This window comes from Cucumis sativus, chromosome 4 (genome assembly GCF_000004075.3).
Source record: "Cucumis sativus cultivar 9930 chromosome 4, Cucumber_9930_V3, whole genome shotgun sequence".
NCBI classification, from domain to species: Eukaryota; Viridiplantae; Streptophyta; class Magnoliopsida; order Cucurbitales; family Cucurbitaceae; genus Cucumis; species Cucumis sativus.
In genome coordinates, this window is record NC_026658.2 from 19,891,329 (window position 1) to 19,908,397 (window position 17,069).

The following is a 17,069-nucleotide window of genomic DNA, read 5'->3' on the forward strand; positions in this document are numbered from 1 at the left end:
GTCTTCTAGCGAACTATCTCTCACCTTCTGGTACATCCTTTTGGTCAAGTTTCTTTCACACGAGAGTCTTTGCAAATCACTAACTTCCTCTTTTTGTTTACAATTCTACGTTAAAGCATTAAAATGCGGTAAAGCAAGCATGAAAACTTATACAAAGTGTATTTTTGAATATTTATGTATTCTCAATATAAATTACGCGTTTTGATATATTTCTTCTACATCTTGACCTCGTAACTCTATAAAAGAGGCTACAACAACTTATATATCTACAAATTATCAATACACGATTGTGTAGTTTTTTTTAACGATGAAAAAAAATGTTCAGTTTTAGATCAAATGTCTATTTCAGAAAGTTAACTAAAATTAAAAATAAAAAAGGTAATCAAATGACAATCAGAAGGTAATCAAGTGATACTATCTTAGTATTTTTGTCATTGTGGTTAAGCTTCCAAGGATCATTTTTCATAGTGGCAATGAGATGTTAGACAATGTTATGTAGATTACAAAAATGAAGAATAAACATAAAATGCATAGAAATTAACAAAAATAAATGTAAGGTAGTCAAATGACAATCATAATGTAATAGAAAAAAGCCTTAGCAATTGACAAAAAAAATGAGAGGTAATTATATGGTAATATGATGGTAATTAGAAACTACACATAATAATTGACAAAAGAGGGAAGATAATGAGATGATTATTGATAAACTACTTAGTAATTATAAAAAAAAGGTTAGCAGATAGTAAAGGATATCATATTAAATTAAATAAAAATCAGATGATAAATTAGTATGATTAACGATTAGATAATAATGTACATCAAATAACAATCAGACAATAATCAAACAATAATCAAATAGTAATCGATATCATTGATAATTAGTGGTAATAAGATGACAATCATACGGTAATAAAATGTAGTTACACATTTTTAACTACGAGGGAATTTGGTCATTTGAAAATTTCAATTGGACTGGTCTTGCTAATTTGCCATTTCTACAAAATTTAAAATGTTAGGTCATCAAACTTTAATTTTCATTTTATATTTTGCCACGAAGGAAACACCCAAATTAATAATAGGAAGAGAAGAAGAAAAAAGTGGTGAAGGGGAAGAATGTATCTTGCAATATTAAAAAACAAAGAAAGGACAAAGATGAGATTTAAGAAAAAAAAGAATGGCATGTGAAGTACACCAATTAGTAGCAGGTATGAGAGCATTAATGTCACATCCACGAGGACAAATGATTGCTTGGTGCGTTTTTAAAGATGCAAGCACCAACAGCATTTGATATTTACAAAAACAAAAGTTCATTAAGAAAAAAGAACCCCAACAGAAACCATATTATTTGAAGGGGAAATAAAGAGGGCTGTGTAAGAGTAGTTGACTTCAGATCTGATCGCCAAATCCTGTTTCAATTCCTTCATTGCTACAGAGAATTTTGTAGAAATGGAGAAGTATGAAATTATTAAGGATTTGGGTGCTGGAAGTTTTGGTGTTACTAAACTTTGTAAGCATAAGCAAACCAAAGAGCTTGTGGCCGTCAAGTTCATACAACGTGGTCCTACGGTCTTATTTATATTTCTATTTCTTCATTCATTAATTCTTTCCATTTACATTTCCAATCATCTTTGTTTCTCATCCTTTATTGAACTTCACAGATCGATGCAAATGTGGAAAGGGAGATACTAAACCATCGATCGCTTAGGCATCCGAATGTAGTTCGTTTTAAGGAGGCAAGTTTCTTTTTTACTTCCAAGTTTGGTTCTCATTAGTGAGAGATTAGTAAAAATTACATCAAGTTTTAGATTAGTTAAGAAATAGAGGCCCAAATTATGAATGATGAAATTGAAGTTGGAGGTTGGTTTCAAATTATTTGTAGGTTCTTTTAACCACAACCCATTTGGCTTTGGCGATGGAATATGCTTCTGGGGGAGAACTTTTCCAAAGAGTGTAATTGGGGTCGTTTTGGAGAAGATGAGGTTTACTATCTATCTATACTCTCTCTCTCTCTGTCTGTTTCTCATATACTATAAATTATTAGCTTTATTCTTAAAGCGTTTCCTTGGTGCCAGTTTGGTAAAGATCACTTGAATACTTCACCAAAATTTGCAAATTTAACTAACAATTAAGCTTAAGGTTTGGAAATATATATACAAAACATTTAGATGGAAGTTTATAAGTTACTGATACACTGTATTGCTAGTAGACTCCTATCAGCTATATGATTTGTGTCTAATAAAGTTTACTATATTTGCAATATTTTCTAAAAGTGTTCTTATACACTTCATTATTATCACTCCTAACAGTGTACAACACTGCAATTATTCTTTTTAGAATTTAAAAACATAAGTTTTCTTTCAACCCTATCAGTCCCCTATTTATTTTAAAAGACAAATACCTTGCATTCAAAATAACCATCAGTCTCCTACTTTTAAGCTCATAAATTGAGCTATTAATTATACAACATAATCAACTACACACCATATAGCTTTGTAATTGCACCAAGTAGGAAGGCATATGTGTATTATCGACAACATAAGCAGAAGTATATACATATATATCATCATTTAGTACTTAAAGTCATTAGCCCAATTCGGTTCATGCTTCTTCACTCATTTCAAACAAAGTATAAAACTGAACAAAAACTAGCTAGAAATAGAATGCATGACTTGTATAATATAAATACTTGTGAACTGATATTATTGCTAAAGAATTACAACAAAATATAAATACTCACCTTTGACAAATCATTTCAAGACATTTCAGTAGTTTCATAATTAACCAATTCTAACTAAAATGACAGTACTAATATAGCCCAATAAACATCCTTTCACCTCCAAATTTCTTTACGTTTTTCTTCTTTTACCAATATTTTAAGAAGCAATGTGAAGTTTTGGTGAAGGACTAACCTCTTTTGTTTGAGAAAAAATGAAAACTGTGGTAAAGAATTGAGAGAAAACAAATACATATTTGAAAAAATTAACATTGGGAGTCAAAGGGTCGTTAAGATCAGTTATTGATGGGCCCAACAACCAAAGATAAGAATTGATAGGATTTTGAGATTGTTTAAGTGCTCATTTGATCTAATTTGTTACAGGCAAGATATTTTTTTCAGCAGCTAATTTCAGGAGTCAATTACATTCATTCAATGGTAGGGATAAAAAATCATATATATACTACAGCTCATATGGTATGTTGTTTAAAAAGGTTATACCATGTTATTGTTTAACACAAAATGTGCTTTATGCAGCAAATATGCCATAGAGCTTTGAAGTTAGACAATATCCTTTTAGATGGAAGGAAATCCCCACGCTTGAAGAGATGTGATTTTGGCTACTCCAAGGTCTTCTACAATCTTTTTTATTAATTTGCTCATTTCAAATGAACATATTCTAATGTTCGAGATGTTAAGAGTCCCACGTTGAGAAAAGGAAGGAAATTTACACTCCAAGCTACTTCTTTAATTACCAATTGATTTTTAGATGAAAACTCATACTATCTAACATGCAAAGAAGTATCATCTGTAGGAGGCATGTTGAGGATGTTAAGAGTCTCGTGTTGGAAAAATCTATAAAAATTTTGGTTGTGCAACATACTACTAAGCCTTAAATGACTTCTTGTTTAAAAATGTTATACCATATTTTGTTTGACTAAATACTTTATGCAGAAAATATGTCATAATAGAGATTTGATGGTAGACAATATCCATTTAGATGGAAGTCCAACTCCGCAGTTGAAAAAGTGTGATTTTGGCTTCTCCAAGGTCTTTGAATAAGAGAATTTTATTACTTTGCTCAATAATCGATACTTATGTTCTTATGCTCATGCTCTTGTATTGTCCAATTGGTGTGAGTAGGTGCATTCAAAACCAAATACAAATGTTGGTTCTGCAACATACGCAGCACCAGAGGTTATATCTCATGGGCAGTATGATGGAAAGGTGGTCATATGCACTCTATGAACAATTCAAAAATGGGTTCTCTTACTTCAAATTTTGAAATGGTTTATTTTTAGTAAGATCTTGTCGTGGCATTCTATTGTAGATGGCAGATGTATGGTCATGTGGAGTTACTCTTTATGTTATGTTGGTCGCTGCATATCCTTTTGAAGACCTAAACGATAATAAGAACTTTCAGAAAACTATTAAGGTTCATTACTTTCCTTGTTGTATACTTATTTCAGTTGAGCGCCCATCATCTTTTTCTCACTTCTGTTTTGTTCTTCTGCAGCGAAAGATGTCTGGACGCTACAAAATACCAGACCATATTCGTATATCTCGAGATTGTCAACACCTACTCTCTTGCATCTTTGTCCGAAATCCCTCGAAGGTATCTTTTCTGTGACAAACTAGCTAATTCGTTATTTAAATTTCTCTCATTCCATATATAATTTTTTTTTTCCTCAACTTGTTTGATATATTCTAAATTGAAACTTCTGAAATGGTAACATGATGGTATAGGTACTTCCATCAGCCTTGATAGATCCTACCTAATGCAAATCTATTGAAATTTCGGAAGCCAAAATATAAAATTATACTCATTTTCATCTGACACTGTACAGTAAAAGAAAGGGTTGTTTTCGAATAGAGTCAGATGAACAAAAATTATATATCACATGTATGATAGACTATGACAAACTATATGTATATACTGCAGTCTTTCACAAAGACATTGCGATAGTTTACTATATTTGCAGCCGTTTTGTAATTTAAAGTAATTTTTCAAAAGATGAAAAATAACAATAGAAAAAGCTATATTAGGAGAAAATTTTAGTTTGTAAAACGCAACAAAGTCCCCTTCTTTCTTTTGAAGCTTCTTTTCGATGATGTTCTTACATTTTCAACAAAATACAACAACAGAGAATTTCAATAAAAGAGATCATAAGTCACCCATGGTTGCTGAAAAACTTGCAATGGGAACTGACAGAACCAGCCAAAGCAATCTATTACAAGAAGGATAATAATCCAACCTCGTCTCATCAAAGTGTGGAAGAAATCATGAAGATCGTGAGGGAGGCTAGAAAGCAGTTTGCCCAACCATCAAAACCCATCATGGGCTATTGGTCAGAAACTGAAGAGGATTACGAGACAGGGCTAGAAGAAGAAGAAGAAGAGGATTATTACGAGACTGGGCTGGAACAAGAGGAAGAAAATGAGTACATATGAAATGATGGTGAAAGAAATTGTAGATATATAAAAGACTTGATCATCATTTAAAAACACCACATATACCATAGAGTGGTTTGTTGTATTTCTTTATTAAGCTTTGTTGGTGTTATGTAAGTATCAAATAATTATGGTCCTCCAGTAGTTGTAAGCCTGTACAGTGTAATATCATCAACAAGCTTTAAGTTCTAAAAAGGTAAATATGTTTATATATTAGTAGTTGACGAATCTTGAAGTTCAAATTACAAATTACATTCTCTATTGTGACTTGTTTTTGTGTTAATTTAATACAATGTACTTGGACTTTTTTATTTTTATATTCTTGTAATGCTTTTTAAGAGCATAAGAGCATTATTGTGGAAAATATTTAATAGATGAAAAATTGCAGTGAGTCAAAAATTAAGAATAAAATTTTTGAAGTGTCAAACACTTCTAATTTCCTTCTTTCTTGTAAACACGTGAAATTTTTTGTTTTATCAAAATTTGTATCAAGTTATATATATCAAGGATATCAAGTGGATCAAGTACATGTATTGTGTGCATCGTGTGTGTCAAACGTCTATTAAGTGTATCAAATGTGTACATACTTTTTTTACACTTTATGGGTTTGACCGGTGTTTTTGCTATTTTTCCAAACGTAGTATGTCTGAGTTATGGGCCTAATAACTTTAATACTTATTTTGTTAAATCTAAAAGAATTAACTCTTAATATAATTCACCTCCACATTTTATTTTCTATTAAAATTTGCAATGATTGAACTGGTATAAAATTATAAATATTGAAATCATAAAATGCCCAAAAATATATATGTTCATTAACGAACCAGAAGTTGTCAAAGCGTTCGACTGAGTCAAATATTCGTTTCTCATAGCACCATAAAAGTGCTATGTTTTCTAGGTTAAATTACCTGAGATAGTTGTAGTTATGCATCAAATCTATTATTTTTTATAAATATTGATCTAGAGAAGCAAATGAGTCCAACAAAGTAAAAATGACTCAACTCCAAGCTAAAACGAGCTAAATTTACCAAACTAATCAAAAATACAAAATAACAACTTTTCCTTTGTCGGCTCTACGTGCAGTGTAAACCCTGGACCTTAGATACTTGAGTCTTTTAAGAAGTTGGAAGGATATGTTTAGGTTGGAATTAAGATTGAGAAAGTAACTCAAAGAGGGTAATTGTAAGTGTGTCATGGTTGGTGAAAGAAGAAAAGTCATGTTCAAGGTTGTTAAGATGTTAATATTTATAGTTGTATGATTGAAGGAAGCCAAGTAATGAAAAGTTTAGGGACCAGCCATTAGGTTGTGAAAAGAATTTGGCAAGTGAAATTTTGTCTTTTAAGTCCATGAGGTAGGCGAGATGGGCTTCGTAGGAGGCGAAAAAGAAGGATGAAAACCCCCCAAAGACATGACTAGGCGGCTAAGGCATATGATGTGTTCATTTAGGCGTGAAAACCTCTAAAGAGAGTGTTGGTGATATATAATTAAATTTGCTTTCAACCATTAGCTTAAGCTTTTGGATGAATTGGTGGTTTAATATGGTATCAGAGCAGTTTAACTCCCTGCATTGTCGTTTCCTCCTCAATTAAAATCAATTTCCACTTGTTGGGCCTTTCAAATATTTCAAGCTTATCCTTTTGGATGAATGGGTGGTTTAATAGAGAGTAACTTGTAAATGCACCTAGGCGAGAAGAAGTTTGGCTTGAAGAGACTGGTAGGCTAAGTGTTGTTGAAAGAAAGGCCTAGGCGTTGAAGCTAGGGCAGGCACATGTGTGCAAGGAAGGCTTGTGAATGTTGAAGAAGTTTGGCTTGAAGAGACTGGTAGGCTAAGTGTTGTTGAAAGAAAGGCCTAGGCGTTGAAGCTAGGGCAGGCACATGTGTGCAAGGAAGGCTTGTGAATGTTGAGAATGGCTCTGCTACGTCTTCCTTGTTCTTCATCTTCATCTTCCTCGTTCCTTTTCTTTCTCACACCTCTCTGTAGTCCGAAAATTCCATTTTATCCCATCAATGGCGACTCCAAACTCTCTATTTTCCACTTTTCTTTCAACTTCCATCAACCACAATCCTTTGTTTTCAACTAGGACTAATAGAACCAGCAAGTTTGTTTTGCAGTTTGCCACAACCTCCAATGCCTTCTCTGATACAAATTAATTTAGAGAGAGAAAGAGAATATTTTAGAAAGAAAAAGAAAGAGAGAGATTGCTGGAAATAGGGTTTAGGGTGTGAATGAGAGTGTGTGAGAAGAAAATATATATAAGGGTAAAATGGAAATACGAAAATAGTTAAAATGAAGTTTGATCTTGGCTATTTTTACAATATTTAAGAAAAACACAAGCTCTCTTTTAAATTTTCATAGTAAGTTTGATATTTTTCTATAGTTTCCCAAATAATTATAACAAAACCCTACTTTTTCCATTCCCTTTTCCCCTAATAAACAAATATATATACAAAAAAGGGGTTGTTTAAAAAATATAACCAAACCGACAAAATATTTACCGTATATAGAAAAATTTTGAAAACGAAAAAAACTCACGATGAAAAATACAAAAAATGTCTCACTCAACACGTGATTAATTGGTCACACGTGCGCATGTAATTATTTTTCTAAACGATCATGATACACAATCATGTATGAAATGATACACAATCATGTAGTTCATTTTAACGATGGAAAAAATGTTTCGTATAATTCTTCTTCTAAACAATCATGATACATAATCCTTTAGTAAATTATACACGACCGTGTAGGAAATTATACACAATCATGTAGGAAATTATACACGATTGTGTAGTTCTTTTTAACAATGGAAAAAATGTTTCATGTAATTCTTCTTCTAAAGGATCATAATACGCAATCGTGTAGAAAATTTTACATGCGATCATACAAAAAATTATACATGATCGTATAGTTCTTTTTAACTATGAGAACAATAAAAGAAAGAAGGAAAATCTAGATATTTAAAGTGATATTTAAACAATCTTTATATTTTGGAAGAGGAGTTGTAAGAAACAATGAGAAGATGAAGAAAGAAAGAAAGAAAAATATTAATAAAAATAGAAGAAAGAAAATTTAGAAGAGGAGTTGAAGAAATCTGAAAGAGTAGATCAACAAATTGCAAAGAAAATGAAGAAAGAGAAGTGACGAATCATCCGCAATATCAAGAAAAATCTAAAATTTATGAAAAATTTCTATCAGTTTCATGATTTTTTTATTTTATTTTGCTTTCATAGCACATCATTTTTTTTTTCAAATCGACGAAGTGTAGTTATAGGGTACATGATATTTGAAAAAGTAGTACACAATTACGAATATGTGATGAAATTCATTTACAATTATACATATATTAAAGAAAAAGAAAGAGTTTATTTTTTAATCAATAAAACTGTAAAATGTCAAAATAGGTATAAGATGCACGTTAGGTTGGTTTAATAAAAAAAGGCTTTATAACGTAAACATTTTAATACACATTACTAAGTTCAAAATTATAAATATGTCTAACTTGTTAGTTAGTATAATGTATAGGCACAATACGTTCACAAATTTTCACATACACAATCGCTTTTACAAACTTGTTTTTCATAATGTATTAAAAAGAACCACAAAATGACTCACCCATTCAAAAATTTGTTCGACGAAACAAAAGATATAACTAAATAATGTTCACAATCTAAAAAACAATATTCTAATGCTTTTGGAAATTAGCAAATTCGCAAAATTATTTTCATTTGTATGTTTGTTACACAATTTTTTTCAACGAGCCCTTCCAAATTTTACTTGGGCAAAGTTATAGCTTCATGAACAAATTTTCAAAATCTATAAGCCTATAGTCAAAGTACGTGATTAGGTTAACCAATTTCATTTTGAACGAGTTCGTAAGGTTTCTTTCCAACAGGGTGTGGATATAACATTTCTTTTGGACAAACACGAATTTGCATCTACTATATGCGTTCATAACATCCCAACATCAGTTACTACTAATGTTGGAGTTGTTAAAGAATGACCCAAAAATGATACCCCATGTACTGACTAGGCATAGGATTATGTAGTTAGCGTATTTTCGCATGATTCATGCATCAGACCTAATGTGTTTGGAAAGTATGAGAACGAATCGAAGATGTTTCACCATTATTTGTCATCTACTTAGGACCATCGCTAGACTAACGTCGACAGAAGTTGTCGATGTTGAGGGGATGGTGGGGATGTTCCTCCACATACTTGCATATGAAGTGAAAAACCGTGTGATTTAAAGGGAATTCATGCGGTTGGGTGAGACAATTTAGCGTCATTTCAACATGGTGTTGCTTGCACTCATTCGCTTGCATGATTAGTTGTTCAAAACACCACAACCCACAAACAGTTGTAAGATCCAAAGATGGAGGTGGTTTGTGGTTTGTGTTTCTATCTACAACTACATACTTCAACCCATCGAACGTACTATCTGGTCATTAATTGACTTTTTTCTTGAACAAATATAATATTATGTGGGAAATTGTCAAAAATAGCAAATTGGACCAGACATTTACAAACATATAGCAAAATTTTCATATTTTATCAATAGTAGACATTGATAACCATTGATATTCTTCTATCAGTGACATTAATAAACAGTGTTAGAAGTCTATTAGTGACTATTATTGATAGAATCCAAAATTTTGCTATAATTTGTAAATATTTGTAAATATTTTAATCCTTAGACACTAGTATCATACCATCTACATACAACTCACTACTTAACCCCTGCTTTAGAATGAAAGTATCATGTTGGAATTTTGTCCTAAAACTCGTAGTTTGTAAATCATATTCTGTTCAATAAAGTTGTTATTGAGAAATTAAATATTATAATCTTAAATCCAATAAATCAAGTTCCAAGGCTATTTTTTGAATAAACTTGAACTTTATGTGTAAACATAAACGTGGATCAAGTTCGAGTATATAGCCTAAATAGTCTATAGTATATGAAATAAAGGTTGGGCGCCTTATTTAGAGAAACTATGGATGCGACCCACTTTGTAGTACAAACGATGTGATCCTAATCGTTCATGTAGAGACATGAAAGTGGGGGCATCCTATGTAAAATGTTTACATAAGACTGAACCATGAATTAGTCATTTTTACGTTATAACACCGTTTACTGTTTAAAACTGACTATCTCAATTATTGATGACCTAGGTAACTTAGTCTTAATCCTGAGTTAACTATGAACTCCTGTTCATACGAGATTATCCTTAGATCTGCATAGGTGAGGGCAGCTCATCACGTTGGCCCAATAAGCCTCCCATTTCAGGAGTAAGATCGGGTGGATAGCTGGGAACATAGGGTACAAGATGGAATTCACTCCTACCCGCTTTAGGGTTAGTAGATAGGTTGCTCTCTTAAGCACTGAATCCAAGTCTTGAACAAGGGGCCCCACCCTCTCATTGGCCCGAGAGGGATTAAGTTTATAGGTTGAACCTTAAACCAATTGTTCAATAGTGGATTAGTGGGACTTAAGGAGCAAGATGTAATCTTGGGGGTAAAACGGTATTTTGACCCAGCCAAGGTTACGAGCAACCTGTGAAGGATTAACTTACTGATTATGGTTTTATCAAATGGACACAAATATATCTATAGTGAGGGGAGTGCAACTACGGGACTTTAGTGGAATGACCCGTTAGTTAACGAATGTTGATTAACTCGGTTTAAAAGAGTTTAGCTAGTTAATCTTGAATCGTTGGAGCCCATGATCTATAGGTCCATTAGGTTCCTCTGCTAGCTCATATGGATTAAACTTAGAACAGTGTGATGAAATAAGTCGAATTGTTCGAATTGGGAGAAGAAAGGAAAACCGACATATACAGTGATATAGTCGTCGGTCTTCTAATTAGAAATAGAGCTTTATGTTTTACATACTATAAGTATGAATGCGGATTCATACTAAGAAGCTCGGAATTGGTCAAAAATAGTAAAAAGTCAAAATGTTGACTTTTGACTTTGAAAAGTCAAACTTTGACCGGCCTTATATTCAAATGTGATTTGAATTTTGGAAAAATGAATGCGGATTCATGCTCGGGAGGTTGGAATTAGTCAAGACGGACAAAATGGTAAAAAGTCAAAATATTGACTTTTGACTTAGAAAAGTCAAAGTTTGACTTTTGACTAGAAAATCTAATGACCATTTTACCCTTGGACTAAGTTAGTGGGAAAATCCAACATTTTGTTGGATAATCCCACTAACTCTTAGTGGGATATGTGGCTATATGAGATATAGACACCTAGCCCACTAAGTTCCACTAATTGTTAGTGGAATATTAGGTGTTGAGATTTGGCAATTGAATTGCATGCATTTTTGCATGTAATTAGGCTATAAATAGAGATGTTTTCAAATGTTGAAGGACTTTTGCCTCTCTTATCATTTTCATAATCTCAACAAAAGAAAAAAGAAAGCTTCCAATCTCATTTTATCTCCATTACTTTCTACACCAAAATTGGGTCCCACAACCCGGTTCTTTGTCTAGAGGATAGCAGTTGAGTACTAGTGGTGGTCTCGGGTAGAATTGGTAAGAAAACATCAAACCTTTTGAAAGCTTCAAAGGTAATACTTCTTAAAACCCTAATTTGATTAGTTTATGGTTAGATGTTAATTGTGGCAATTAGGGTAGAAATTCGATTCTTTTTCCACTGTGCATGACTTAGTTCTATCATATCAAACCTGATATACCACTGTCTTGGAGATTGTTTAAGTCCATAGATGAACTTGTGAATACGACAAACCATGTCTTCCTTACCCTTCACCATATAGCCCTTAAGTTGAGCCATGTAAATCATCTCCTCCAGTTCTCCATGAAGAAATGTTGTGGTGACGTCCATCTGTTCAATGAACATATCAAAGTGAACAACAATAAATAAAATTAATCTAATGGACGAATACCTCACCACCGGAGAAAAAATCTCATTAAAGTCAACTCCCTCCTTTTGAATGTAGCCTTTTGCTACCAACCTAGCCTTATATCTAGGCTTACTATTACCTCTTGTACCTGACTTGATTTTGTAAAGAGAACAACTCTGCCACCAAAGCATCCTTCGATTGTTTCTTAGAATCATATACGATTGCCTCTTCAAAAGTAAGAGTCTCTGCTTCAATACTATCAGCTGCGCAAGTAAGAGCATAAGCAACTAAGTCAGCGTAATCATACCTTATAGGAGCATGTCTTTCCCTCTGAACCCTGTCTTGAGTAAGCTGATAGTTCTGTAGGTCATTATTACTTGAGCTTTCTTCACTGTGAACGCCCTCATCAATTAAAGTCCTCTCATGTTGAGACTGTATACCATCATATTCAAACTGGTGTGTGGCCTTTGTTTGTGAAACTAGTGGTAACTGATCACTAGATACATCTAAGCCAACTGATGGTCGTACTTCTGAATCAACTCTAACCTTTGTCTCAACATGATCAATAGTCTTCTGCTTTTGTTGCTCTTTGACACAATACGACATTTATGTCTCATTAAAAGTTACATCTCTACTGATAATGCATTTATTTATCCCCTTCTGCAAGCACCAAAGTTTATAACCTTTGACACCCTAAGGATAACCAATAAACATGCATTTTAGTGCCCTCTTGTTCAACTTTCCATCTTTAACATGAGCATATGCTGAGCATTCGAACACTCTGAGATGATCTAAACTTGGAGCTTTACCTATCCATACCTCTTGAGGAGTCTTTAAGTCTAAAGTTGTAGAAGGACTCCTATTAATGAGATAACATACTGTTTGAGCAGCTTCCCCCCAAAATTTCAAGGGTAATGATGCATTAGCCAAGAGACACCTAGAAGGCATCTTCATAGGACCCCACAAATCTGAATGAACATAATCCAAAATACCTTTGGTCGTGTGCTTCCCTTTCCCAAACTTTACTCTGGTAGACTTTCCCATTATACAATGCTCATAAAATGGTAGTTCAACATCTTTAACTCCTCTCAACAAACCTTGTTGAGAAAGTGCTTGTTAACCTCTTTCACTCACATGAGCTAACCTTTTGTGCCATAACATAGACATATCTGTAACTTTGTCTGATGCAATAGCAGCACTGCCTGAAATTGCAGTACCTTCCAACACATACAAACCATTCCTCAAGTTTAACCAAAGAACCCTTGGTAACTTTCATAACTCCATTCTCAGATTTACAAGTATAACCTGATCTATCTAAATCACCAGTAGATATTAGACTACGTTTGAGTTTCGGAACATATCTAACATTAGTGAGGACTCTGATCATCCTGTCATGTGTTGCAATTCGGACTGAACCAATTCCCAACGCGGAACTGATGTCGAGACCCAAACTCAACACATCATCAGAGTACCGCAAATGTGCGTCGTTCACCGTCCTCTTCTCTTCGAATGTCGTTCACTGTCGTGCAAAAACTCATATGTTAAAGCTTCGCCGAACGCCTCTTTCTCTCCCTCACTCTCTTTCTGTCGTGAACTGTCGGCTGCCCCCTTTTCTTTTTGTCTAATTTAAAAAGACCTAAAGTAGAAGATGTAAACAATTATAAATTTGCCACAAAGGCAAATTACCACTCTACCCTTAACTTAAATCCCATTTTACTAACTCTTAAATACTTTTCATTTTTCTACAGCATGCTTTTAAAGATAAGATACGACAACTTACTTTCGGTGATATCTCTGAATCTACAACTCAATCTCCAATTTGGGACACCACCAGTCGGAGACCTTCCTATGCTCTAGGATGAGATTGGTTTGTGTGAACCAATTTGGATAGGAAAAGGTTTAGAGATATTTGAGAGAAAACCTTTTCCTATTATTATTTTATAAATTTAATTAAATAAAACTAAATTATTAATTATTTCTTCAATTAATTAATACCTAAGTTAAATATCTTATATTTAACTTAAATTAAATTTGAATCATATTCAAATATAAATTTATCTCATAATCAATAATTCTAATATGAATCAAAGTCACATTAAATTAATATTTGAGCTCATTCAAATATTTTATCTTTCATAAATTAATTTTGAATCATATCCAAAATTAAATTTATATAATAAAGTTTCGCAAACTTTATATTATAATGTATCACTATACATTAAACTAATTCCTAAAGTAAATTTGAACATTTCAAATTACAACCAATATAAATAAATCTCATTGTCCTTTACGAGCTAGGAAGGGGACCTAATGGACCTACATATCAGAAACTACAATGATTTGAGATTAATTGGCTAAACTCATTAACCACATTAATCAATATTCGTTATCTGTGTGTACACTCCACTAAAGACTCATAGCTGAACTCTTCTCACTATAGATATATTTATGTGTCCACGGATATAAACCAATAACAGTAAGTTAGTCCTTCATGAGTGTTTGTAACATCAGCTGGGTCAGTTTACCGTTTTACTCTTAGGTTACCTCTAATCCTTAAATATCAGTGCTCCTCCAATGAACAACTTGTTTATGGTCCTACCAATAAACAAAAACTCTTCTCGTGCCATAAAGAGGTTCAAGACATGGAGACACCATTTAAGGGAACACTTATCTACTTACCCTAAAGTAGGGAATGAGTGAATTCCATCTTGTGTAATTATGTTCCCAGCTCCCTACTCGATCTTGTCCCCAAAATGATAAGCTTATTTAGTCGGCGATCTGGCCATTATCATCCGTACAAATCAAAGGACAATCCCTCGCGAACATGAGTTCATAACACACTCAGGATTAAGACTAAGTTACCTAGGTCATCCTAGTGAAATAGAAACCTAACTAGTTATCGGAGTTACATCTAGTGGTTGCTATTTTGCAGTCCGATCTTATGCAAACTCATTGCATAAGATACCCTCACTCACATGTCAACTACACGAACGCGTTGGATCATTGCGTTTGTATCAAATACAAAGTGAGCCGTATTAATAGTTTTACGGCCAGGATAAGGTACCTAGCCTTATCCCTATACTATAGACCCTTTAATCTGATCTTGAACATTGATCCTTGTATGTCTCTAAATACTATTCATGACTCATTAAACAGCTTAGGATGTTGGTTTATTGGAATTTGGTTATTAAGACAAAACTAATAATTTAATCAATAACAATAAAGAGGTATAATTATAAAAGAGCTTATCATGGTCATTTCATTTTGAAACATGAAACTACAAGTTCAATGTTTATTAGAGTCCTCCTCGAGTCATTCAAAAAATCTTCTAGTCATTGTTATCCACACAAAATCCAGCACAAACCCGAAGTAGTGATGGAACAATATGTTCTACCAAAACCTTTAAAAAATGTGCATTCAACCATGATTAAGCCTTCTCATATGTTTGGTTCATCCTATGGCACCTCAACTAAGTATTTATATGAAAATGGCGATTTGAAGGGGATGATTATTCTAGGTGACACCAATTCAGACCAAAATGATCAATAAGCAACAACCAGTTGCATAAAAAGGAAAACATCTAGAAGGATTAAGATCTTCGGCCAAATTATTGTGTGAAAAGAGTTTTTGCAAAATACACTATCAAAATAAAGAAATAAATTGTTTCGATAATTTTCTTATGCTTTTCAAATATTGCTAGCTACACATGAACACCATTGCATCAATTTGCACAAATATAATGTTGAACTCTCTCAATTTCTTCTTCCAACACTCAATGTAGGGATAGTAAAGAGCTCCAAGGCCTTTGATTTTACCCAATTCACCGAACCTTTTAAGGTCTTTCATATTTTTAAAATTAAATTAATGCCTCCACAGTGCCTCGCAACAATATATTTTGACTATGCTTTGACAAAGAACTACAAAAATCACTTCTAATTTTTTTTTGAGGAACTTAATCGAGAGGACATAGGAGAAGAGAGTTGATACATCACACACATATATAGAGAAGGAAAAAAGAAAGAATGAAATACTAAAGTACCCATTGAGAAATGGCCTTAGGAATAGGTGGTGGTGGCGACCATAGGAGTTAGAGTGGGACGAAGGAGCTCTGCTTTGGAAGTGAAAATGCGCCAACACCTTGCGATCAGGCAAGGGTTTTAAGCAGTAAGTCCTCAGAGAAATCTTCTTTTGTACCCTCAATTTCTTCTTCTAGCGCTCAATGTAGGGATATGAATACAAATTTTTTCTTGATATCATATCAAATCCACCAAATTGAAAAATCAGGGCTTTCAGTATTGATGGATCGACCATATATCTATGAAGATAGCGATTGGTAATACATTCGACCGCCGTGGAACACCTACCGTCGTTCGTCGTGGGTCACCAACAGTCGTTCGAATAGGCGGTACAGGTTGGTGTGGGTCACTGAAGAACTTCTGTATGGTGGACCCTAACTTTTGTGGTCGTCGTAAATTGATGAGAAATATGGGGTTTTTGTGTGGCTGACCGAAAATAATAGACGGAGAGAAGGGATTTCTTTCATGGAGATGGAGAGAAAGGGGAAGAGAAAATTATAAATATATTTTATTTTAGTTTAATAAATTTTATTAAAATAAAATTATTTAATACTTTTACCTTTTATGATGACAAATAACTGTCACGAAAGGTAGAATCCGAAAACAACATTTTTTTCCACTAAAAACGCGTGTTTTGACATTTCGTGATAGTTTTTCTTTTCTCCTTTTTAATTTGAATTGTATCAACTGTCATAGAATGTCATTTTTTTTGTAGTGTTAGGACCATCGCTAGACTAACGTCGATGGAAGTCGTCGATGTTGAGGGGATGGTGGGGATGTTCCTTTACATACTTGCATATGAAGTGAAAACCCGTGTGATTCATAGGGAATTCATGCGGTCGGGTGAGACAATTTCGCGTCATTTCAACATGGTCTTGCTTGCACTCATTCACCTGCATGATGAGCTCTTAAAAAAACCACAACCAATGAAAACAGTTGTACAGATCCAAAGATGGAAGTGG

General features: G+C 33.4%; 1 protein-coding gene across 1 annotated transcript; it reads left to right on the forward strand.

The window, feature by feature from the left end:
• Nucleotides 1–1,274: 1,274 nt before the first annotated feature.
• On the forward strand, nt 1,275–5,426 carry LOC101210773 (serine/threonine-protein kinase SRK2H). Its single transcript, XM_031883749.1, is given in 10 exon segments — nt 1,275–1,566; nt 1,659–1,733; nt 1,880–1,950; nt 1,952–1,979; nt 3,098–3,151; nt 3,251–3,343; nt 3,857–3,940; nt 4,044–4,148; nt 4,230–4,328; nt 4,859–5,426. Coding segments are annotated over 10 exon segments (1,035 nt in total). The 5' UTR covers nt 1,275–1,446; the 3' UTR covers nt 5,165–5,426.
• The last annotated feature ends 11,643 nt before the right edge of the window (nt 5,427–17,069 follow it).